The sequence below is a fragment of the Gavialis gangeticus genome, unplaced genomic scaffold, assembly GCF_001723915.1.
Source record: "Gavialis gangeticus isolate Ggan-Ray unplaced genomic scaffold, GavGan_comp1, whole genome shotgun sequence".
Taxonomy (NCBI): domain Eukaryota; kingdom Metazoa; phylum Chordata; order Crocodylia; family Gavialidae; genus Gavialis; species Gavialis gangeticus.
This window is the reverse complement of record NW_017729024.1, coordinates 116,986,977-117,007,583: the sequence shown is the minus strand read 5'-3', so window position 1 is coordinate 117,007,583 and position 20,607 is coordinate 116,986,977. Positions and strand designations below refer to the sequence as shown.

Here is a 20,607-nt window from a genome sequence, read left to right as displayed (position 1 = left end):
GGTACAATAAAACAAGAAACTGTCATCAACCGGTTCCTGCCTACTTTAAAGTGATTATTCACACACAGGAAATTTTTACCAGGAATTTTTTTAATTCATTCTCCTTTTGCATATGCTACTTTAAATTCATATAACAAAATAGATCTTAATGAAGTTACCCCTGACTTACACTCAGTATAAATAAGAACAACAAAGCAGTCTCTAGATATGTTCTACTGCATTGTTAAAATAATTCCTTTGTAGAAGCCTCCTAATTAAATGAAGGGTATCAGAGTCTGGCAGGCCTTAAATTAGAACTAACAGTTTTGATTTAGCATACAATTTTGGAAAAGTATGAGTGCATCATCCCTCCATATGTCTGGTCTATTCTTGTGAAAAGGCAGGGAGCTGAACGCTGTCTAGGCATTCTGGACTGTGTTCATCGTTCCCTTTTCCGAGTGCCTATCCAAGAATCCTTCTTGCTTAGAGATAAGCAACCATGCCAAGCTCTACCATACTAGCTGAATAGGTAGAGCACAGAGGGAAAACTGTATGGGGCAGAAAAATGTTACAGAGCTGTAACAGAGGACTGTGGCCATATAATCAAGAACATTGGAGTGAAAGTTCAACTTGTACTTTTTTTTTTTTAAAAGTATGCTAATGATGTCAAACAAATACAGGGTCCTTTCCCTTTTTTGTTTTGTTTTTTCCCTTAGAGTAATTCTTTACAGCCTTCACTTTGGAAAGTACATCAATTTTTCTCAGTCTTAGGAGATCTTTTTAAAGGGATGGGAATTTTGGAAGAAGCCTTAATAGTGACTTGTTATGGTCAATGAAGGCATGATCAATTGAAGCTGGTAGATTTTACTGTTTCATTGTATATCCTATAATTATGGTTAACCACTGCAAATAATTTCACAAATTAAATGATCTTGCAGTTCTTACTGTGTTCGCACAGGTGATAGAGAGTGGATTTAAAAATAAACTTCACAAGAGTCAAAGGTTGTCAAAAGATGGGTTGCGTTTTGTCTGAACCACCAGAGTCCAAAACACAAGGAGAAGTTGAATAAAATGTTTTAACCTATGTTGAGCTTATATCTGTCATGAATAATGATGGTCCCTGGTCTGGGAAGCAGGTGGGAGGGTGGGGGTGCTTTCCCCTGCTATTCCAGTCCTGGGATACCATGCAGAATTGTAGCAGCTGGTGCTCCCACACTGTCCCCAGACTGATTCCTCCAATTAGGGAAGGGGAAGAGAGCAGGGGAGAGGAGGCAACTGCAGGCTGAGCGCCTGTACTTCTTCCTCTTCTGGAATGACATCTAGTGGTGGAAATTTCTAAAAAATTTCAACCTCTAGAAATAAACACCAGTTTGAGGTTTTAGAGGAGACTGCAAGTAGTTTGAAGGCACCTTTTCAGGTTCTGCTTCCAGAAGGCCGCTGTACTTTTTTAGCAGTGTCCCGGCCATCAATATTTCTTCCTCAGTTGCTGAAGTCATGTTATGTAGTTAAGGAGAAGACAGGGATGAACTAGTAGGAAACACGCAGTTAAAAAAAAATGTTGCTGTTCCTTCTTGTACTTAGAAAGAGACAAGGAGCAGGACATGTTGCATTTTTAGTTGGTCAAAACTTAAATAAAATATCAAGATCTCCCTGAGTCCTGCAAAAGCCTTCATTTGCATTAGAGAAGGTTCCTGGACAGCAAGCCCAGAAAGCTAGCACAGCTGTTTGAGAGACAATCAATTAAAAATGAATGGTAATGTAAGTATTACCTGCCCCAGTAGTAGATACCAGTTTAGGCTTGCTGCGTGCTCCATCTCCTTTTGTTGTGTAGGCTGTCACAGTAAGGGAGTATGTTGTTTCAGGCTGAAGTCCAGAAATGAACATTTCCTAAGATGAAATAAAACAACAGCACAGATTCAAAATTCATTCATTCCAAGAATGGTCAAACTGTTCTAGTCAATCACTATGTACTGGATACAGTGCATATGCTTTTGTGCTACCTACAGTGATGGCAAGTATTTGAGAGTATCAGACTGCTTTGTGGAAGACGCTTTATAATACATTTTGTTTCACTTATTTACGCAATAAAAAATAGGGTGTTTCTCAGTAGCGTATCTCAGGTGGTTTTATAGGGCATAAGGCCAAAGGCTGAAAGATGTAAACAATGCCATAATCATCCTGAAACACATTGGCTAGAGTGTTATTGTTTCTATGAAATGCAAGTATATGTAAAGAAAACAGTTTGACCTCGTCTGGAGATAACTGACATACATAATAAATCAGAGAACTCCACTTCTAAAGTTGTTTTAAAATACACTAATGACTATCCAGCTAAACACAAAGCACTATTTACTTTCATAATAGCTTCATTACAACCTGTACTTCTGATAGCACTGTTCATCTGGGGATTAACACACCTGAAAAATTATTAATTATTTAAAAACCTTTTGTCTGTCTGTCTGTCTGTCACACACACACACACACACACAAAATGGTAAAAAGAAGGCCATGTAAAATAACAGATTTAAAGCCAGACAGAGAGAATTAATTACTGATAAACCAAATCAAGCATATAGGCTGCTTACAGACTTAAAAACCCCCCAACAACCCCCCCCCCCCCGGAAAACAGTGCTTTACTTTAAACTTGGCATGCCCCTGCGCCAAGCCCAGATTATGCCCAGAAGAGGCATCACGTTAGTTCGACCCGGCTCGCCCAGTATCTGTAAAGATCAAGCACTTCAGCAGGGGCTGGATTAATGCATAGGCAAACTAGGCACATGCCTAGGGCCCTAAGCTGTCGGGGGCCCTGGTCCTTTCCTCTGTGGTGGCAGTGCAAATGGCCCTGTCTGCCCTCCTTTCCTTCCCTTCTCCTCCCCTGGGCCCTGAGCTGGAGGAGGCCCTGGTCATTCCCTTCCAGTGGCACAAATGGCCCCATCTGCCTCCCTTCCCTTGCCCTTCCTCTCCCCTCTGCTGGCCACACTGCCATGGTGGCTGCTTGCTAGCAGCAGCTCTGGGGCCCGCTCTGCATTGGTGGCAGTGCCAGGGTAGGGAGGGGGGTTTCAACCGGCCTGAGGACCATGAGTTTGTTTGTCTAGGGCCCACCAAAGGGTTAATCTGGCCCTGACCTTCAGCAGGGCATTTTTTTGCACTTTTACCTAATAGCTGACTGAAACAGCTTTAGATAAAAGCACCAAAAAAGCTCTGCTGAAGAGCCCGACCTATACAAATGCTGCGGAGCTGGGTCAAACTAATATGCTGTCTCTTCCAGTAAAGGGCAGTTTGTTTATTTTTTCACATCTGTCAGTAGCCATAAACATCATTATCTTATTTCTGTTTCACAGATGGAAAGAACAGAGGTAAACTGACTGGTCTAATGTTGCATATTTTCCAGGCTATGGCTATAACCATTGGACTGTATTTCTTTTCATTTCTGTCTAACTGAATACATTTACACTAATTTTGATGCTACCAGAGGAATGATACATTTAGGTGTCAAGAATAAATAGCAAATGTGGAACCACGTAGTCTTCAAATGCAATGCCCATAAAAGTATGGTCCAGCATATCTGCTGCAAACAGATTATTCAAGCTACATCCGTATGAGCACTGTTTATCTGAGATGAGAATCTGGTTTTGTATTTTCAGTCACTTAATAGCAGGACAGAAATTATGAGGAAATAATCAGACAGGGTGGGCAAAATGCTGTCAAGAAAAAACAAGAAAAAAAGAAAATATGTGAAGAAACTGAATCAAAACCAAAGGACAAAGTGGTTGGATAGACGGTTCACTTTCAGTCTTTGAGAAGGAAATAAATAATGGCAAGAACATGAAGCTATAAAAAGAAAACAGGTAACATTTTTTTAAAAAATAAAACACATAAATGCCTCATTTGAAGTAAGTTGCATTTTGCTGTATGGAAAAACAAATAAATGCATATAAGATTGCCTTTTTAAAAGACAATTTGGATGTCATTAATGAAAATTACTTATGCCATAAATGTTGTAGGATATTGGGTTTCCATAATCAGTAAATGCATAAAAAACTGATTCATCATCCTAACTCTCCCTCCTTCTTGCCCCCACAAAAACACACACACATTCACACAAAAAGCATGTGCATCTACTACACAAAAAATGGTTTGTCACACAACAAATACAATAATCCCTGAACGGTGACTAATTATTAGGCAAATCCCAAATATTTTTTTCTTTCAGTAACACCTTTTAAAGCACAGCTTCTTTGGTTGCATTGCAAAGCAAAGTTAGTTACAGCCACTAAAATACAAATGTAAAACAATTCTGTACATTTCAGCACCATGCCAAACCCACAAAACAAAACAAAGCCAAAAAAGTGCCATATGTAAGTAAAACTTCAATAATGTGTTAGTACATGCATCTGTGCAAATGACAAAAAACATTTACAAAAATAGAAAAGATGTTAAAATAAAAAAAGAAAAGAACTAACACACATTTTTTGTCTGGCTAATCAACAATTACTCACATGTTCAGTAGTATCATCATATTCCCACTGATTGAGAGTAAAGAATGTTGGAAAGAAAAACAAAAGAAATAAGGAAAGATTTATAGCCTAGTTGAGGCAATTTCATTCTTCTTAGTGAAATAAATTTAAAAAATTGTGGCAAAAGCAGATTGAACGTGGAAATTGGTTAATGAAATCAAGCTGGGCATTTTCAATTCCATGTTCTTTCCCAGGAGATGACAACAAAAAAATGTAACTTGCCTTTCATTGAAGGGTGAAATAAGTACATATTTTCAAGTACTGAATGTTATCTGAAAGGCTACATTATTTAATCATATGCTACTAGGCTACATTCAATTTATTTCAATCTTAGCTTGTCCAAATTAATTCAGTGCACCAATTTAGCTAAATATCAGCAATGTGTACATAAACTTGAAACATCACAAAAATAATGAAAACCAGTTACCATCATATCTAATGCAGAATGTATAACATTTTATCCTGGAAAGCAAATATGAGGTGATTAAAAGGTTTTGGAAGGAAGACCTGGCAAGTAAGAGCTAAACTTAGAAAGATACCCACAAATGAGCAGGGATGATTTTCATGCTTAAGGCATTTGAGTGTTAGCATTGTATATTTACTCTTTCTTCCCATTTTTTTCAATTTAAAATGGAGTCTCAGTTATAGCCCCACAGAGTTTGAATGTAAAAAACTGAGCAAGAGAAAGGGAGAACTAAAGCATGACTGTATATTGTTTTCTTTCTTATATCCACAAATTTACAATAAACCTCAACAAATAATAGTTCATTCTGGTTATACTGTGAGACTATAATATTTTGCAAGAAAAAAATAAGTAAATAAATAAGGACGTAAAACAATACAAAGGACCTCTGGTGAGCTGGAACAATACTCTGTAAATAGACTTGTCAGCAAGATTGAGAGTACTTGAGATTTGTACCCAAAATTGTGTATAGAGTTGTAAGTTATCTGCTAGGTCTAAGATGGCTGCAATCATTTACTCACATAAAAGAAAGAACTGATAACAGTTTTACTATTGACTTTCATCAGAGGTGATTATATCTGATGAATTCTCATAATTCATATTCAAAGTGAAGATTGGCTGTGAGGGGTATGCAAAGAATAATAGCTTCCATTTAGGTTAACTACATCAACATCACAAACTCATGTAATCTTCAACTTCACAAAGCCCAGTTATAGCCCTATTACGAAAAGCCTGCTTTTATAGAAGCTCTTTAACTCTTGATATGATCAGGATCATATCCTGGAACAGAGATTTCTCAGTCATAAATCATAATTTGCAAAAACAGATTGAATCAGTTTAACTTATTTAAACTAGATTTCTCACATTGCTGGATACCTATCGATTCAAATAAAGTACAGATGAACTTAAGTATGTCAATTTGCTATTACGTTGAAATTCAGGTCTTGTGTGTGTGTGTGGGGAGATATATGCAAACTAATGATATGTAAGTAATGTTGAATGGGCCACACCAGGCCTCTAATTTGTACTGCCCCAAGACATATATGGTTCCTTCACTTAGATGGAGTACAAGTTACTCATATTTCTGTCAGAAAAAATTCTTGTGTAATATCAGAAGGCTGGATGAGGCAGTATACATCCTGTAATGCGGTGGCTGGGACCTGCTTGGGGTGCTTTATACACTTTCAGAGCTGCAGAGGACATGCACAGTATGTAGTCTGTGGGTAAAAATCAGGGTGGATAAAAACTGATTAAAAATAAAATAAACTGATTTTTAAAATTTAAATCAGAATTTTTAATTTTTTTAAATTATAAATTAGGTTTCCTTTATAAAAATAAAGGCTCTTAAATTGAAATTTGAATTTACTACAGGATAGGATACAGTATACATTTGACATAATCTATTAAATTTAAATAAAATAATGTATTGAGCTAATGAGCCTCTGCTAAAAACTCTGTAGTTAACTCTTTTATATAGGAGTGGGGGGTGGAAGAGGGGAGGAGCATCTAACTTTTGAAGTCAAGCTTTAAAAAATATGACAGTATTTTCATTTCAGGCTTGACCCTGCAAGGGATGCATGGTCTATACTACTGGATGCAAAGGATCAAGAAATTTACAGATGTTAGAACCTGGCCTCTAACTCCAGCCAATACTATCACGTATACTCCTTGATCAGGATTATCCACTGAGCCCATCTGGATGGTATCAAACTCCTGTTTAATTTTCTATATCTGAGCTCTGATTTGCTCCACTATCCAATTATGAATATTTATGCTTTTCCACCCAGAATAGAGGCTTATTCCCCAGCGTATGGAAAATAACAATGTGCCCAGTAACTGCTGACCCCCTACTTCTGAATGATTCTGGCAACCTTGGCTAAATGGCCTTTCTTGGTCCCTTTTCATATGTACAGAGATGTAAATATCCCTTTTAACTTATCAGCTATTCGAGCTAAACTAAAATGCGGTAGTGCACAAGGCCAAAGGGTTACAATACCAGAAACCATGGTTTATTAAGGGGGGGAGGGCTTCCCGTAAGTGTTCTAAAACGTGAAAAAAAGGGAATATTTTTTTTCAAAAGTCTAGGTTAAAACCATGTCTCATATTAAAGAAAATTCGGCAAGAAGGAATTTATGTTGAAATGACAAAAAATTTCCCCAGGGTGACCTGAAATAATTGTTTTAATTCACCAACCACAGTTCACATTTCTAATACTATAAACATTAAAACTATTGTTTAATAAATTAGTTGTGAATGTGCACCATGTTTTGATTTAAAAAAAGATTTTGTATCCAAAACATTCAAGTTTTGTTTAATAAATTTGAAATGCTGATTTTGGGTGTGTAATTAAATTCAAGTTCCATCTTAATAAACCTTGTACACCTAGGAAATATATAAACAAAATCTACTGTAAAAACTGTATTAAGTTATAATCAACGTGTTTTAATTGTTATACCAACCAATGAAAAGACACCTTTCTTTAAAAAACAAAAAAGTATATACAATAGCAAAGTTGAAAAAAATCAATGATTTAAACTGGGCTTTTGGCTTGCTGATTTAAATGAGTCTGCAGAAGAGCAGTAGCATAATATGGAGTGGGCAAGAGGGTCATGTGTCCCTGCATTGTCTAAGGGGAGGGGTGCCAGAAGGGCAGGGGGAGGAGCACCTCACCCTGGGCTATGGCTTGCCTAGCTGCTGCCTCTATGACACACATTGCCAGTGTAGGCAAGGCTCTAGGAAGACATTCTAGGAATCCTAGTTTTGTAGAGCAGCAGTTGAGTTCACTGCTGGGCAGGGGGAGAACACTAATTTCAGCATTTTTTCTTCCCTATCGATATTGGCTACAGTAGCAAAAATATGGGGTGAAAGTTTGCCCTCTTGTCAGCGGTAAACAGTTGAAAAGGTAGGATAAAATGGGGGTGAGAATGGTGAAAGGTGGCTGCCCTGGGCATATTTTTTTCATGCTATGGCTCTGCAGAAGTTTACAAACATTTGCACTAAGATTTACTGCTGCTTTTCTCATTTACAGATGCATGTAAGGCTGCTTGAATTAGGCCCAAGACCTGTAAAAAGACCCTATTACAACAGAAACAAAGTATTTCAGTGTCTGAACCAAAAAAGGAGAAAAAAAGAGAGACTGAATTATGGCTATGTTATAAATATGTATGTCATTGTGGTCTGTAAACAAAATAGGAAGCAATTTAGTTACCTGTGCATCAGCCAGCATGACATCCTTCAGCATGGGTTGGCCCTTAGGCTCTCCATTTTCCATCCTCACAAAATGCACCTGGTATCCTCGGATCTGACCATGCTGCTTATTGGGTACAGGTGAGCGCCATGACACTTTAACAGCTGTAGAGTTGACAGCCTCTACCTCGACTTTGCGAGGAGGACCACTAGGAACTGGAACAACATCATTGGATAAAACAGAATTACAGGCACTTGTCCCACCCAGTTAGAGTCTTTTCTTTCACGCTTGTTTTTTAAGGGCAGACTCACTAAGTTTTCTTTGAAGAATACAAATTGTTCAACAAATGAAAATGCTCAACCAATCTGCTCTACCTTTCAGTGAAAAGATCAAAAAACATGACTGATGCAAAAAATGGAAGAAAAAAGAGTATTAGAGAAATAGAAAAACATGTAAAAATGTACAAAAGCCAAGGAAGATGCTTTGAGATTCAAAGCATTAAAGTACAAAGAGATATCTTTATAATTGAAATAATAATAAAAACCAAAAGATTTAAAAAAAAAATGTTCCCTCTTTGTCTTTTTTTTTCCCAGTGAAACAAAAAGATGGTTGATAATCAGGCCGTCTTCTGTTATGGTCGAATATGGAAGACATTCAACAATGTAGATGCTTAAAAAGAAAATCTGTGGAGCATCAGTTTTCCAAGATAAAAAAAGATATCAAAAACCAAGAAAGCAGTTTAAAAAAAATCAAAGATAAAAGTTCATAGATGGAAGAGTTAAAGAAAACATTTAAATCAAGAAAAATGCAAAGATCTCCCCCCTCCCCAACAAAGTTGTGATTACTTTTATGAAAAGGAGGTGGAGAAAGAGGAACCTGGGGTGAGTTCAAAGGGGCAGCCATTTCAGTTCATTCAAAAAAGGTACTTTGTGTTTAAAAAAATTACAAAACTGATGCAGCAAGAATAGGCCTTTCATTAAAAGAGCAACTGTGATTTTTTGGGGGGGAAAAAAAAGAGGAGCAGTAAAAATAGAATATTAGCCTATACAAAGACAGCAGATCGAAAGAGAGTCAGAGAGGTGCAAACTGATGTAGTGGAGGCAACATACCATCTTCATCTGTCCGAATCAACACTGCTAGGCTCTCTGGGCCAGGTCCGACATCAGTGTAGGCAGTCACAGAGATCCGATATTCAGTCCATTTTTCCAACTGTTCCAAAAGGTAGTGGGTAGTGTCCGAAGAAATTCCCAAAATTTCATGAGGTTTGTCATCTTCCCCATCAATCCCAATGTACTTGATGGAGTATTCCGTGATTATCCCGTTCTGCTTTTCGACTGGTGGAGGTTTCCAACTTACCAAAATGCTAGTGGAGCTGGGGCTCATGCAACTAATGTCTTGAGGAGGAGCTGATGGCTCTAATTTCAGTAGTGGGTTAAAGGAGGATTTGAGTGAAAGGATAGGCGCGATTGGAAAAAAAATGAACAAAAGAAAAATAAAATAAATAAAAGGGGCAACTTAATTAAAAAAACATAGAAACTTAAAAAGTAAAATGCCACATAAACATATGAACCTTGGCTTATTAAAGTGAAGAACTGAAAATGAATAAACTAATTCAGTGGTGAAAAAGGATGTGGGGGAAATACATGAAAATGAAGCCTCAAAATAATATTACCTACCTGTGATTAAAATTCTTCTTGAAATAAAAACAAAACGTGATACTTCTAAATGTCTATTCACCTATCCTTGCAATCTGCAATTAGTGCAAGTTAGACGCTTCAAAATTAGATATTTTATGTATTCACTGAAAATTTTTTCCATGAATTCTACATTTGGTCTTACTGAGTAGTTTTCTTCCTTTTAGTGAATGCCATAAAACTTGCAATAACTGCTAGAAATTATTCTAAAAATCTCCATCCTTTTCGAAACCTCCCCACTCCCAGAAACAAGACAATTTTTACAACTGAGTCTGCCTGGATCAAGTAAACTACAAATAGTGTTTAAATAGAAAGCACATATTCAAACATTTATTGTAGCCAACATACATTAAGCATGCAGAGTCAAAAGATGATGAAAATCTTAGTCAAAGATTTACCTACCAGGAAAAAGTGAAGGCTTGTTGATTCTGACTGTAACTTGTACTTACCCTATATCAGCAGTCAGTTTTATTTTTTAAACTCCTCTTGGAGACACCTTTGCTAGCAAAGAATTAAATCCTACCAGCAATTTTTTAATAATTTCTATAAACAACTACCTCTAAGCATTGTGTCAACAAAACAGCGTCTAAATCTTACTGAAAGAATTCACTAGCAAACCAGACCAGAAAGCTGCAGCATTCTGGCTTATATTATCTCTCACTTCAGCTCCCTTCTTTGACATCAAATATTGGTTTAATTAGGAAGCTGGTTAAAGGAATGATTTGAAACCAAATGAGGATATTAGCACATTTACCTCTTTGGAGCTCTGACCTAGCACAGAACATAACCATATTTAAGTAGTTCCTTAGGCAGGACTACTCACAAGCTTAAAATTTAGGCACGTGCTTAACTATTTTGTTTGATTTGGCCTTTGGGACTTGTATGTTTTAAAATGTGTTTTGTTTTATAAAGAGTACATAATAAAGTAGTCTGGAAGAGTGGAAAATGTAATCCTAGTGGAACTTCACTGCAGAAAGTGCTGGATATCCCCCAAATCTTCTCTTTATTTCCACTCTTTTATTTTTGGATTTATCTGAGGTGCATCAAAGAAAACTGAAGCTACTGAAAGTCCTAAGGCCCCTGTATAATCTATTGCATTTATCCACATATCTTTTGGTTCCCCAGAGACCTTCTGTGTGAATCAATAGAACTTTATGTGTGTGGTATTCTCCCCCTCCAGTGGGAAAATGCATTGGAAGGTACCAGCAAGTTCAGGAGGTGTTACTGTAGCTTTTTTATTTTTAAGCCAACTCAATTAGCAAAAACAGACCCAAGTATGCAGTGCATGCTGATCCACTCTACATCCCAAGAATTTGTCAAAGTGTTAAAAAAGGAAGTGGAAATATTACTTTAGGATCTCATACTGAAATAAATCCCTGAAGGATCACATGTTTTGAAACTAAATTTGAAGGTTAAAATATTCCTTTGAATATTTGTATTACATCTATATGAGTTATTTGTTTTAAATTATATTACAATTACAATAAGTACAAAATACAGCATTTGCATGTAGTATTATATAAAAATATATTCTAGCATTAGTAAATTTTCTTTTAAATAAATGCATTTCCCCCTATTTGCAAAGCGGTTCTATATGGACTAAAATCTTAAAGCAAATAAGTAAGGTATGATTATATTTTCCATTTAAATCAATTGGACGTTTGTTATGATTTCAATGGGAACCAGCTGGGTCCATAACATGCAGAATTGGACGTGTTTATTTTAATATGCACATTTTTCACCTTTTTCCTCATTGTCTGAGTATGCAAAATATTAGGATATCTGCAATAATGTTATCATGTTGGGTGCATTCCATTTATTTCATTCTTACATGGCTAGAGAACAGTCAATGGCAATTTTGACTCTAACTCTACAACCTCAGATTTCTAAGAACATTAATCATTATTACTATAATGTCAAAAAAACACTAGAGAAGCAACATCGTATGAACATAGCAGCCAGAGTTGCTTCATCAAAATAAAAATTTCTGAGGAGAATTTGCATTATGTTTTAATGCACTTCACTGAAAGTAAGTAACCAAACAACCTGTACAAAATAAAATCCTTGGTGAAATAGTTTGAAAAGTGTGCTGTGTAATGCAAGGATTTAAGAAAAGTGCAATTTTATGTGAAAACAGCAACTCTTTAAGATGCAATTATTCAATATCCAAGGTGGACTCTTTTTGTTAGCATTTAAATAAAATATTTTAAAATTGCTATATGAATCCCTGCCAGATTGTGCCAGGTAAATGTTACAAGCTTATATTATTTATATGAGCAGCCAAAATGTAGTATTCTCATGCATATCAAAATAACTTTCAATATGGCGATGCTCACCATACAAAGACTGGTTAAAAATATGAACTCATACTTAGAAAGGATCATTAGTATGCCTGCTGATGACACACTGTGCTGAAATTTTCAATGGACCTGTTCTGTAAAACTATCTAGATAAAAAGAATATAAAGTTACAGAATTTATCCTATGGACCAGGAAATCCCCAGATTGGACAAATGGAATTTTATGGATCCAGGGCCATAGGTATGCTGTACATGAAGCATTATTTATATGCCTATTGTGAATAAAGGGGATCTATTAATATCATCATAGTGCTATCTCTTCAGATATTCTGAGCCTTCTCTGCTTGTTGCACAGAAATACAAGAGCCCCTCTTCTAATAAGAATTCTCCTCAGTGTACCTAGAAAAAATATGTACAACAAACATTCTCCTTGTTTTTGAGATTTTTTCTCTTTATTGTCATCTGGGTTATCTGGCTGTCTGTTCACTGAGTACAAGGAGTAGAATAAAGTAATCAAGGAGAGACACCTACTTGACTGCATTGTTCTGGCTGAGATTTCTGCAGTCGAAGCACCCAAGCCTTGTGGAGAGCGGGCAGCCAGACGGAAGTAATACAAGCTGTTTGGCCTCAGGCTTTGCAGGCGATAAGATGTAGTTGGCTCAATAGAAACACGTTCCTAAGGTAAGTAATAAAAGAACTGTCTGTCTCAATTAACTTTGGAAGACCTTGGATTCAAAATGCTGCTGGAGAAGACCCCCTAATGGGCTGATGAGAAACTCATCAGTGGAACTGTTGCATTTAAAACTTCCCTTAAAAATTGTGCAAGTAAAATATAGTTTTAAGCAAAGCAACAATAAAAGGAAAGTGGATACATTACCTGTGATAAATAAGTAACGAAGAATGAATTTTTAAAATAAGAAGTTCAATGTATCAAGCTGCTAGGCAGAAATATTGGTTGACAGTTTACAAGGGGTAAAGAGCTGTGTTCAAAATTTGAAAGTATAATCGGATGTTGACATATGAGTCAAGACTTATCTATCTATATTTACTTCTTATTCTAGTGAAATACATGCATACACACACACACACACACACACACACACACACATATATATAAAGTGTGGTGATACTGGATTCAATGTAAGCCTATAAATGTACATGAATTCAAAATCTTATGAGGCAAATACTTCAACAGGAATAAATATTATCAAGGGTCTGTGCATAGGACATATTGTAAATTTAGATAGGGGTGTATTTCCCAGACAGAATTCAAAACCAGATCTGGGAACCTGCCTCTTAGGATTCTTTTTTAACTTCTGAGAAAGCATTTACATATCTACAGTACATCTGAAGAATTTCTCTACGTCTAAACTCAGTGAAGTAGCAGTAATCAGCTTTTGCTGTATTCCCAGAACAGTAACAAGCTGGTGACGCAGAAGAGCACTGACATATCTGACACTCTCCTGCTGCCTCCTGAGACCCCCTCACTCTCTTCCTTTCCCAAGGAAAGCTGGCAGCATTGTACGCATTTAACACAAAAATAGGAAGTCATCTTGTTTTAGAAAGGTTGATTTAGTGCAGCCAGAGAAACATTTAAAAGGCAATTATTTACAAAGAGCAAAATAACAACACCTATTTTTTAATATAAAGTATCTTAAAATTTGAAAAAATAAGAATCTTCCTAAGCTTCCTGAAGGAATCAGTGACCAAGTTTAGCAAGAGCTTTATTTGTTGATTAACAGAAACAACTATTTACTTTGGGTGAAATCTTGTGTTCAAAGTCAATAGAAAAATCCCATTGACTTCAGTGAAGCCAGGATTTCAATCTAAATCTCTCCCCAAAGCAAGGCAGAATCTGTTACTCCATGTCCTGGAAGAAGAGAAGGCTTGGACAGCCTCAACTAAGCATTGCCCATTTGGAACAGGATGCAATCTCTATGTCTGACTCTCCATGAAGGCTTTCCTTGGCCAGTAGCCACAGAGGATGTTTTCTGCTGGCTACAACACTCAAAGTCTGCCAGCAAGCTGGTTGCTCTATTTAACAAACCATTTAATATGGAGTTTCACATACTAGAAAAACAGTTAAGCTTTTAATTCTAAATCGCTGCAGCATTTCATGTCTTACTTGATTAAAGGAATACAAATGAAAAATAATATTCTCATTTACCTCTTCTGCATGCTCCCCATCTTTGTAAACCAGTTCATAGTTGGCAATTGTGTCAGAGCGTGGAGGGGTCCAGGACAGTAATATGCTTGTTTCAGATTCAGGTTCCGCTTTGAAGTTCAATGGCTGGCCTGGTACTAAAGGGGAAGAAGTACAGTGTTTCTTTCTATGGTTCAATACATAGTATTCAAACCTTTTCAAACCGTACCCCTCTTTCAGTTTTAGAACTTAAACAGTGAGTTGAGGTAGGTGTACTAAGAAACAAGTAGAGTTGAAAAAAAAACAGGTAAATTATAGTGTAATGATATTATCAACTAACAATTTATACAGACTCTGTTCTAACACATTATTTTAAGGCTCTTCAGAAATGTCTGAAATGTAACCATCCTATGGTGGATAAGTGACATGTGTTTAACAGCATTCAGCAATACCATTCAGAAAAAAGCAGGATGAGAACTGAAAACTATTACAGACAGCTGCTTGCAGGAAATGTGGAAAAAGCAGGTATGGAATAAAGTAAGGTGGGAAGGAATCTCCCTCCCGACACAAAAAGAGTGTTTGAACAACTGCAGATGGTTTTGCAAAGCAGGATTTCGAGCAATTAAAATACTAACCACCACCTTGCCTTTGAGAAATCACTTCAATTCTTAAAAGTCAAGATGCTGCAAAAAATACGACTATAGTCTGGACAAGTCACTTTTTTAGAAAGTACTTTGTTTCTTGATTTTAGCTAACATCATCAATTTATCTCAATTTTCTTGCAACAAGATCATTTTTCTAAATGCTAGCATTAGAAATGCAACTTTGTATCTGATAGTTAAGGAGGTCATTTTATGACTCATGTCATCACATTAGCCTCAGACTTTATCCAGGCCAAAATTTATCTTCAGCTAACCCTGTGGAATGCCACTGAAGACAACAGGATTACATAGCAGAAATGAAGGAAGAATTTGGTCTTTAATAGAATTTAGATGCAATTTTTCACTTGAGCTTGAAAACATTTGTTTGAGCTATTAACTATGTTCACAATACAAGAATCATAATAGAGCCCTAGTCATTCTTTCACAGTTGTGCTGTCTTTTTTGGAAAGAGTGGTACACATCTCTTTATGACAGAAAAATAAATATATTTGCTTCTCAATATACACAGTGAATAGGTTTGATAAGTAGTATATAATGATGATAATTTTTGCACAGTTACTTCTTAGGATAAAGCTTCCTCGTAAATCAAAGAACTTTTCTTTTGTGGAGCAACTGGCAAGGAAGGGAGTAAAGATAAACTTGACTTCTTTATAATCCCTATTCTTTGCTGATAAGTAGGTGTCACCAATTATCACTCTGTCCATCTCACAGGCTTTGTGCATGACAGGAAGGTTTTGATTTCCAACTTTTAAATGATTAGATCACCAACCAGAGGGTGTGAAAATCAGCAGAGACTTGTACAGTTTACACCATTTCCTTTGATAGAAAAAAATGTGTGAGGGTGAAAAGCAATCCAATGGGTCTTTATCTTCACCAAAAGAAAATTAAAGGAAAATTATCTTTTCTTTTTCTTGTGTAACAAATAACCACTTTATGGGTAGGAAGAAGTTATTTGGGAAAGTAATGAAATAAACACAAAAGAGAAATTATTGCAAATAGTAAAAAAATACTTCAAATATATAACAAGAGAAAAGTTTTTGCTAAGAAATAAGAACTAAAAGGAAAAGAACGGGAAAATTGTCTAATTCCTAACTTTGAAACAGGCTGCACAATACCACTATATCAAACTTGAACTCTAATGAGTAATGTAATACAATACAAAGGAATGCAATGGACTCTACGTGGATATCTTACAACTCTTCTGGATAGGAACCAAATAGACATTTGTAACAGTTGCAGATTTGCTTCCACCTGCATATGGATAAAAGTAATTCTGGAGTTGAAATGGAGGCCTGCCAAATGAAATATGAAGAAGGGAAAAAAATCATTCATGGATGTTTCTCTTTGACATGGATTGGCCCAAGTGTATTGGTATTAAACAAAATGATGGGTTGACACTCATAGGGATTTTGATTGCTTGAGAGAATAGAAGTATACAATACACCATTGTAAGAATCGTGCAAAGGTACATTTTATTAGATAGGCATGAAGGAGTGAGAAGAATATTGGCAATGCAGCTAAGCAAGTATGAGTCAATTCCAAAACTACGTTTCATTGGAATTTATGAAGTGCTTGTGATATCACCTGATTCTTTAGGGCTTTGTCTAAAATAGATTAGAGTCACTGAAGCATGAGAATGAGCTGTAGTTGCTGCAACAAAAAATTAAAACATCTCACATTATAAATTCCAATTTGGAGTTCTGATGTGGTTTGAAAGGTTTCATCAATTTTGTAAGATCAACACAGCTATCTTAGGAGATTAGTGTTGGTTTCAGGAAGATTTTATAAGTAATAAGTCCCACATAAATCTGCACCACAAGGGAAGGATGCAGACTAACTATCCTGAAGTTCATGAAAGGCCAAACAGTTGCTTATAATAGAGATTGAAACAATTACATAAGGTAATTAAAGTTTATTTCCTTTTCTTTTCTTTTTTTCCTTTTTTTGCACCTGAAGGGAAATGAATTACTTTGGCCAAGTACAGACAGTCAAAAAGCCTGAGGCTGAATATATTCAGTCTTCGCAGGATAGTTTAAGCTGGGTAGATTAAACCAATAAGCAAGTTAACAGGCATACACTCTTGATGCTGGAAATGCAGACACATGCCTGCAGTGGCCCAGTCCAGAAACTGGAGGGAGCTAGAGCATGCCTCTCTGCTCCACTGGAGCAGACAACTTGGGCCAAAGCTAGCTTGCCTACTCTGTGAGGAGGGGTTTGCGGGGAAAGGTGAAAAGCATCCTGGGATGCTGGGGGATTGTGAGTTAACTTGAATCTGGAGGGGATCTGGGACAAAAGTTCAATAACCTGATTTAACCTAAATCAGCTATGTCTGATACTGCATCCATCCAGGTTTATCTTAAACCAGTCTCAGTCATTTTGAAAGTGGTTTATGTGCACTGAACTTCTGTTTTTTTTTTTGTTTTTTTTGTTTTTTTTTTTACAGATTTGAACCAGTTTCTGATCACTTATACTGGTTTATGTAACTTCTGTCCCTAGCCTTTTGGTCTTGAGCTTGATATTGTAGTATTGCGGTGACTATAATCGCTTTGATTACATATATTGTAATTTTTCTTTTTATATAATGAAATATTTAACCATTAAGATGAAATTAAACTTGTTATGATTTACTTTTTATAATAATTTGATCAGTCATTATTAGTGTTCTGGAATTAACCATCTATTTTAAATTTCCTATTGCTTAGCATAAATGTATTGGACATATCGGTCTCATGATTTTAGATATATTTGGCTTATTGGTCTCATGATTTTAGAACTTAAATTCAGTATAAGGAAAATGCTTATGCAAGGTTTGTGGCATGTCTGGCATATGTGGAAAGAAGTAACAAAAGAGTGAATGATGTATGTATGTGACAAAGTGAAGAAAGACAGTCCTCTTGCAGCAGGTGAAAAGAGCCTTCCGTGGTTTAACAGTTAAAGGCTGCAGCGATGTCAAGTCAGCAATTAAGGATTACTAAATAATGGATCATGCTTCATTCTGATGGATGAAGACTGCAAGCAATGCCCCCACCCCTCCCGAAAACTGCAGATCACAAATCCAGAAGATCATGTCCTACCAATCCCAGCCTGCCAACAGGACAAGCGGAATCCATAGCCTTGTATGGACAAATATCACTATAAAGAATGAACACAAAGACAAAACTTTCGGTCTTTTTCCACCCGCAAGAAGGAATTTTGGGCACGTCCAACAAGACCTGACTCCATCACTCTGGTCAGCCTGGCCAGCCACCAGACTGACCTGAGCAACTGTAAAACTTGGTAACACCTTAACCTTTGTAGGACGGTCTAACTTTTGTGTGTGCGCTTACCTCTTTTGAATGAATGGATGAATGAATGAATGAGTATGCATGGGAATGAGTGAAGCAGATAACCTTACTGTTCTTTATTCTTTTCATGTTGCATGTTTTATGTTCCAATAAATGTGGTGTTGTGACTTATCCCCTGATAAGATTCTGGCTTGTTTTAAACACTGTACGCCCTGTGGACACAACAATATACTTCCCAGAATACCAAAAAATCCATGTCAATGAATAGAGGGCACCAAAGGTGGTGATTATAAATTAGATGATAGGTAAGAAGCCCATCTCCAAGAATTTCACATTCAAGATCTTTTGCACTGATTTAGGGCTGATTTATTAAATATTTAGCAGGATTCATAGATTTGTTGAAATCTGACACGGCTGTGCTGTGAATGTTTTTGCTATGGCCTCGAACTTGTGACCTCTGGCCTGTCAACTGTATGCTTTAGCACCCTAGCCATTTGAAAACTGGTGGCTTGAGGTGATACCTTAATGAGAATATTGCATTGATGGCAAAACAAGTCACCACTTTAACTAGTCTGTGCTATGTAGCTATTTCCCATTTCCACTGGGCAATGACTGAAGCTCTGGGACTGGAGGGGAACTTTTAGAAAATTCCAAACAAACTAGGAAATGGACAGTCAAAAATACTACTAAACTACATACATTCTGGTACAGTTTGTTAATAACACCTGTAGGAGAGAGAGAAAGCCTCAAGATGTTGGATAAGCAAGCCAAAATAAGCAAATAAAAGAAAAAGTATAATTTTTGCCCATATTTTAGAAATGCCACGGAAACATATACACAGCACTCCGTTAATCTAGAAAAAGTGTTCCTGAGCAGTGGATAGATGAACAGGAACCATGCCAAGCTGCATGGTTTTCTAGTTCTTATCTCCTTCCCTGATAAAATACAACTCAGAAAAGGAAATACGGAAAATCTGTGCAGGCTGCCTTGCTTCCATCTCTTAAATGTATCTAACAAGAAAACAACAAGTTAAGCCTTCAACAGAGGAACATGGTCAATCTACAGAGCTGAAATCCTTGCCATTGAGGTATTTTTGGAGAACAACATTTTACATTGTCTTTATACAGAGATTTCAAAGTGCCTAAGCAATAGCATAACAAAGAGTGGTTGAGGGGGCACCAGGGCAAGATTCCAACCCTGGTTGGGGTGAAGAAACAGAAGTGACTACACTGCCAAACTGGCTGCTAATATGCTGCTGACAGCATGACCAGTGACACTGCTCCACCCATGCATCACTGCTGCCCAAGGTGCTCAGACATCATGTTATGCCTCTGGACACAAAAAAACAACAGCAAAAACACCAATTAAGGCTCATAACTAAGAACATAAGCAACTAGTGCAAGGCCACTTTGGCTAGAAACAGACATTACACATAAACCGGTTTAAGTGATCAGAAACAGGTTTAAACCTGCAACAGAACAGATGTTCAGTGCACATAAACCAGTCTGAAAATGGCTGAAACCAGTTTGAGATAAACCTGGTTGAATGTAGTATCAGATTTAACCGATTTGGGTCAAACCAGTTTATGCAACAGATTTGGGTCAAACCGGTCCCAGACCCCTTCCCTGTTTAAGTTAAAACAGATTCCCCCAGCATCCCAGAATGCTCTCTGCTACACAGCAGAGCTGGACCCTCCCCTCTGCTCCCTGACTGGAGTTCTGGCAGACACTGCAGGCTGCATGTGCCAGCAATTTTTCAGTCCAGAGGGGATGTCTGTATGGTTATAAACAGATTTAGCTTAGCCAGGTTAGACTAACCTGCAAAGATTCAATCAATTTAGGATCAGGCTTTTTGAATGTCTGTCCCTAGCCTAAGTGTGGAACCAAACCCCAAATGTCCTTTATAGCAGGGGTGTCAAAGATATTGCTCCCAGATATGTCATTTAACTGCCAGGAATTTCAGGGTGGAACTGACTGCTTAATTCCAGGGTACAGAACTTCATTGGGGTACATTTATGCACCTGCTGTTATGCTACTGCCTGGCTTCCCCCTGCTCTCCCTCCATCCCTTCACCACTCCCTGCTAAGTAGGGATTCCTCCCTCCCCTCTGCCTTACACAGATATCTCTCAGCATTAGCTAGCATACCACATGCTGGCTATGGTCTGTGATGTGGCAGACGGGACAAAGGCAGACAGGACTGAGTCCTTTTTAGAGCTAAGCAACAGGAAGCTGGTAATGTCCCTACATTTCTTCCTTGGAAAAAGTTGTTTTAGAAGAGCTTGAACTAATGAGAGGGGGCTTTGTTTTCTGATGGGGTGGTAAATGCTGATACCAAAGCTGATAAATGCTCTGCTATCAAGTGTGTGTGTGTGTGTGGGG

General features: G+C 37.1%; 1 protein-coding gene across 1 annotated transcript in view; it reads right to left on the bottom strand.

Moving 5' to 3' along the window:
* The window catches only part of PTPRD (protein tyrosine phosphatase, receptor type D), a 1,990,398-nt gene that overhangs the window by 206,382 nt on the left and 1,763,409 nt on the right, over positions 1–20,607 (bottom strand). Inside the window, exons 16-21 of the mRNA XM_019517599.1 lie at positions 14,307–14,440; positions 12,671–12,815; positions 9,256–9,561; positions 8,168–8,361; positions 4,479–4,505; positions 1,749–1,866 (exon numbers count right to left, since the gene is read on the bottom strand). Coding sequence (XP_019373144.1) covers positions 1,749–1,866; positions 4,479–4,505; positions 8,168–8,361; positions 9,256–9,561; positions 12,671–12,815; positions 14,307–14,440 — 924 coding nt within the window. The remainder of the gene's footprint in view (positions 1–1,748; positions 1,867–4,478; positions 4,506–8,167; positions 8,362–9,255; positions 9,562–12,670; positions 12,816–14,306; positions 14,441–20,607) is intronic.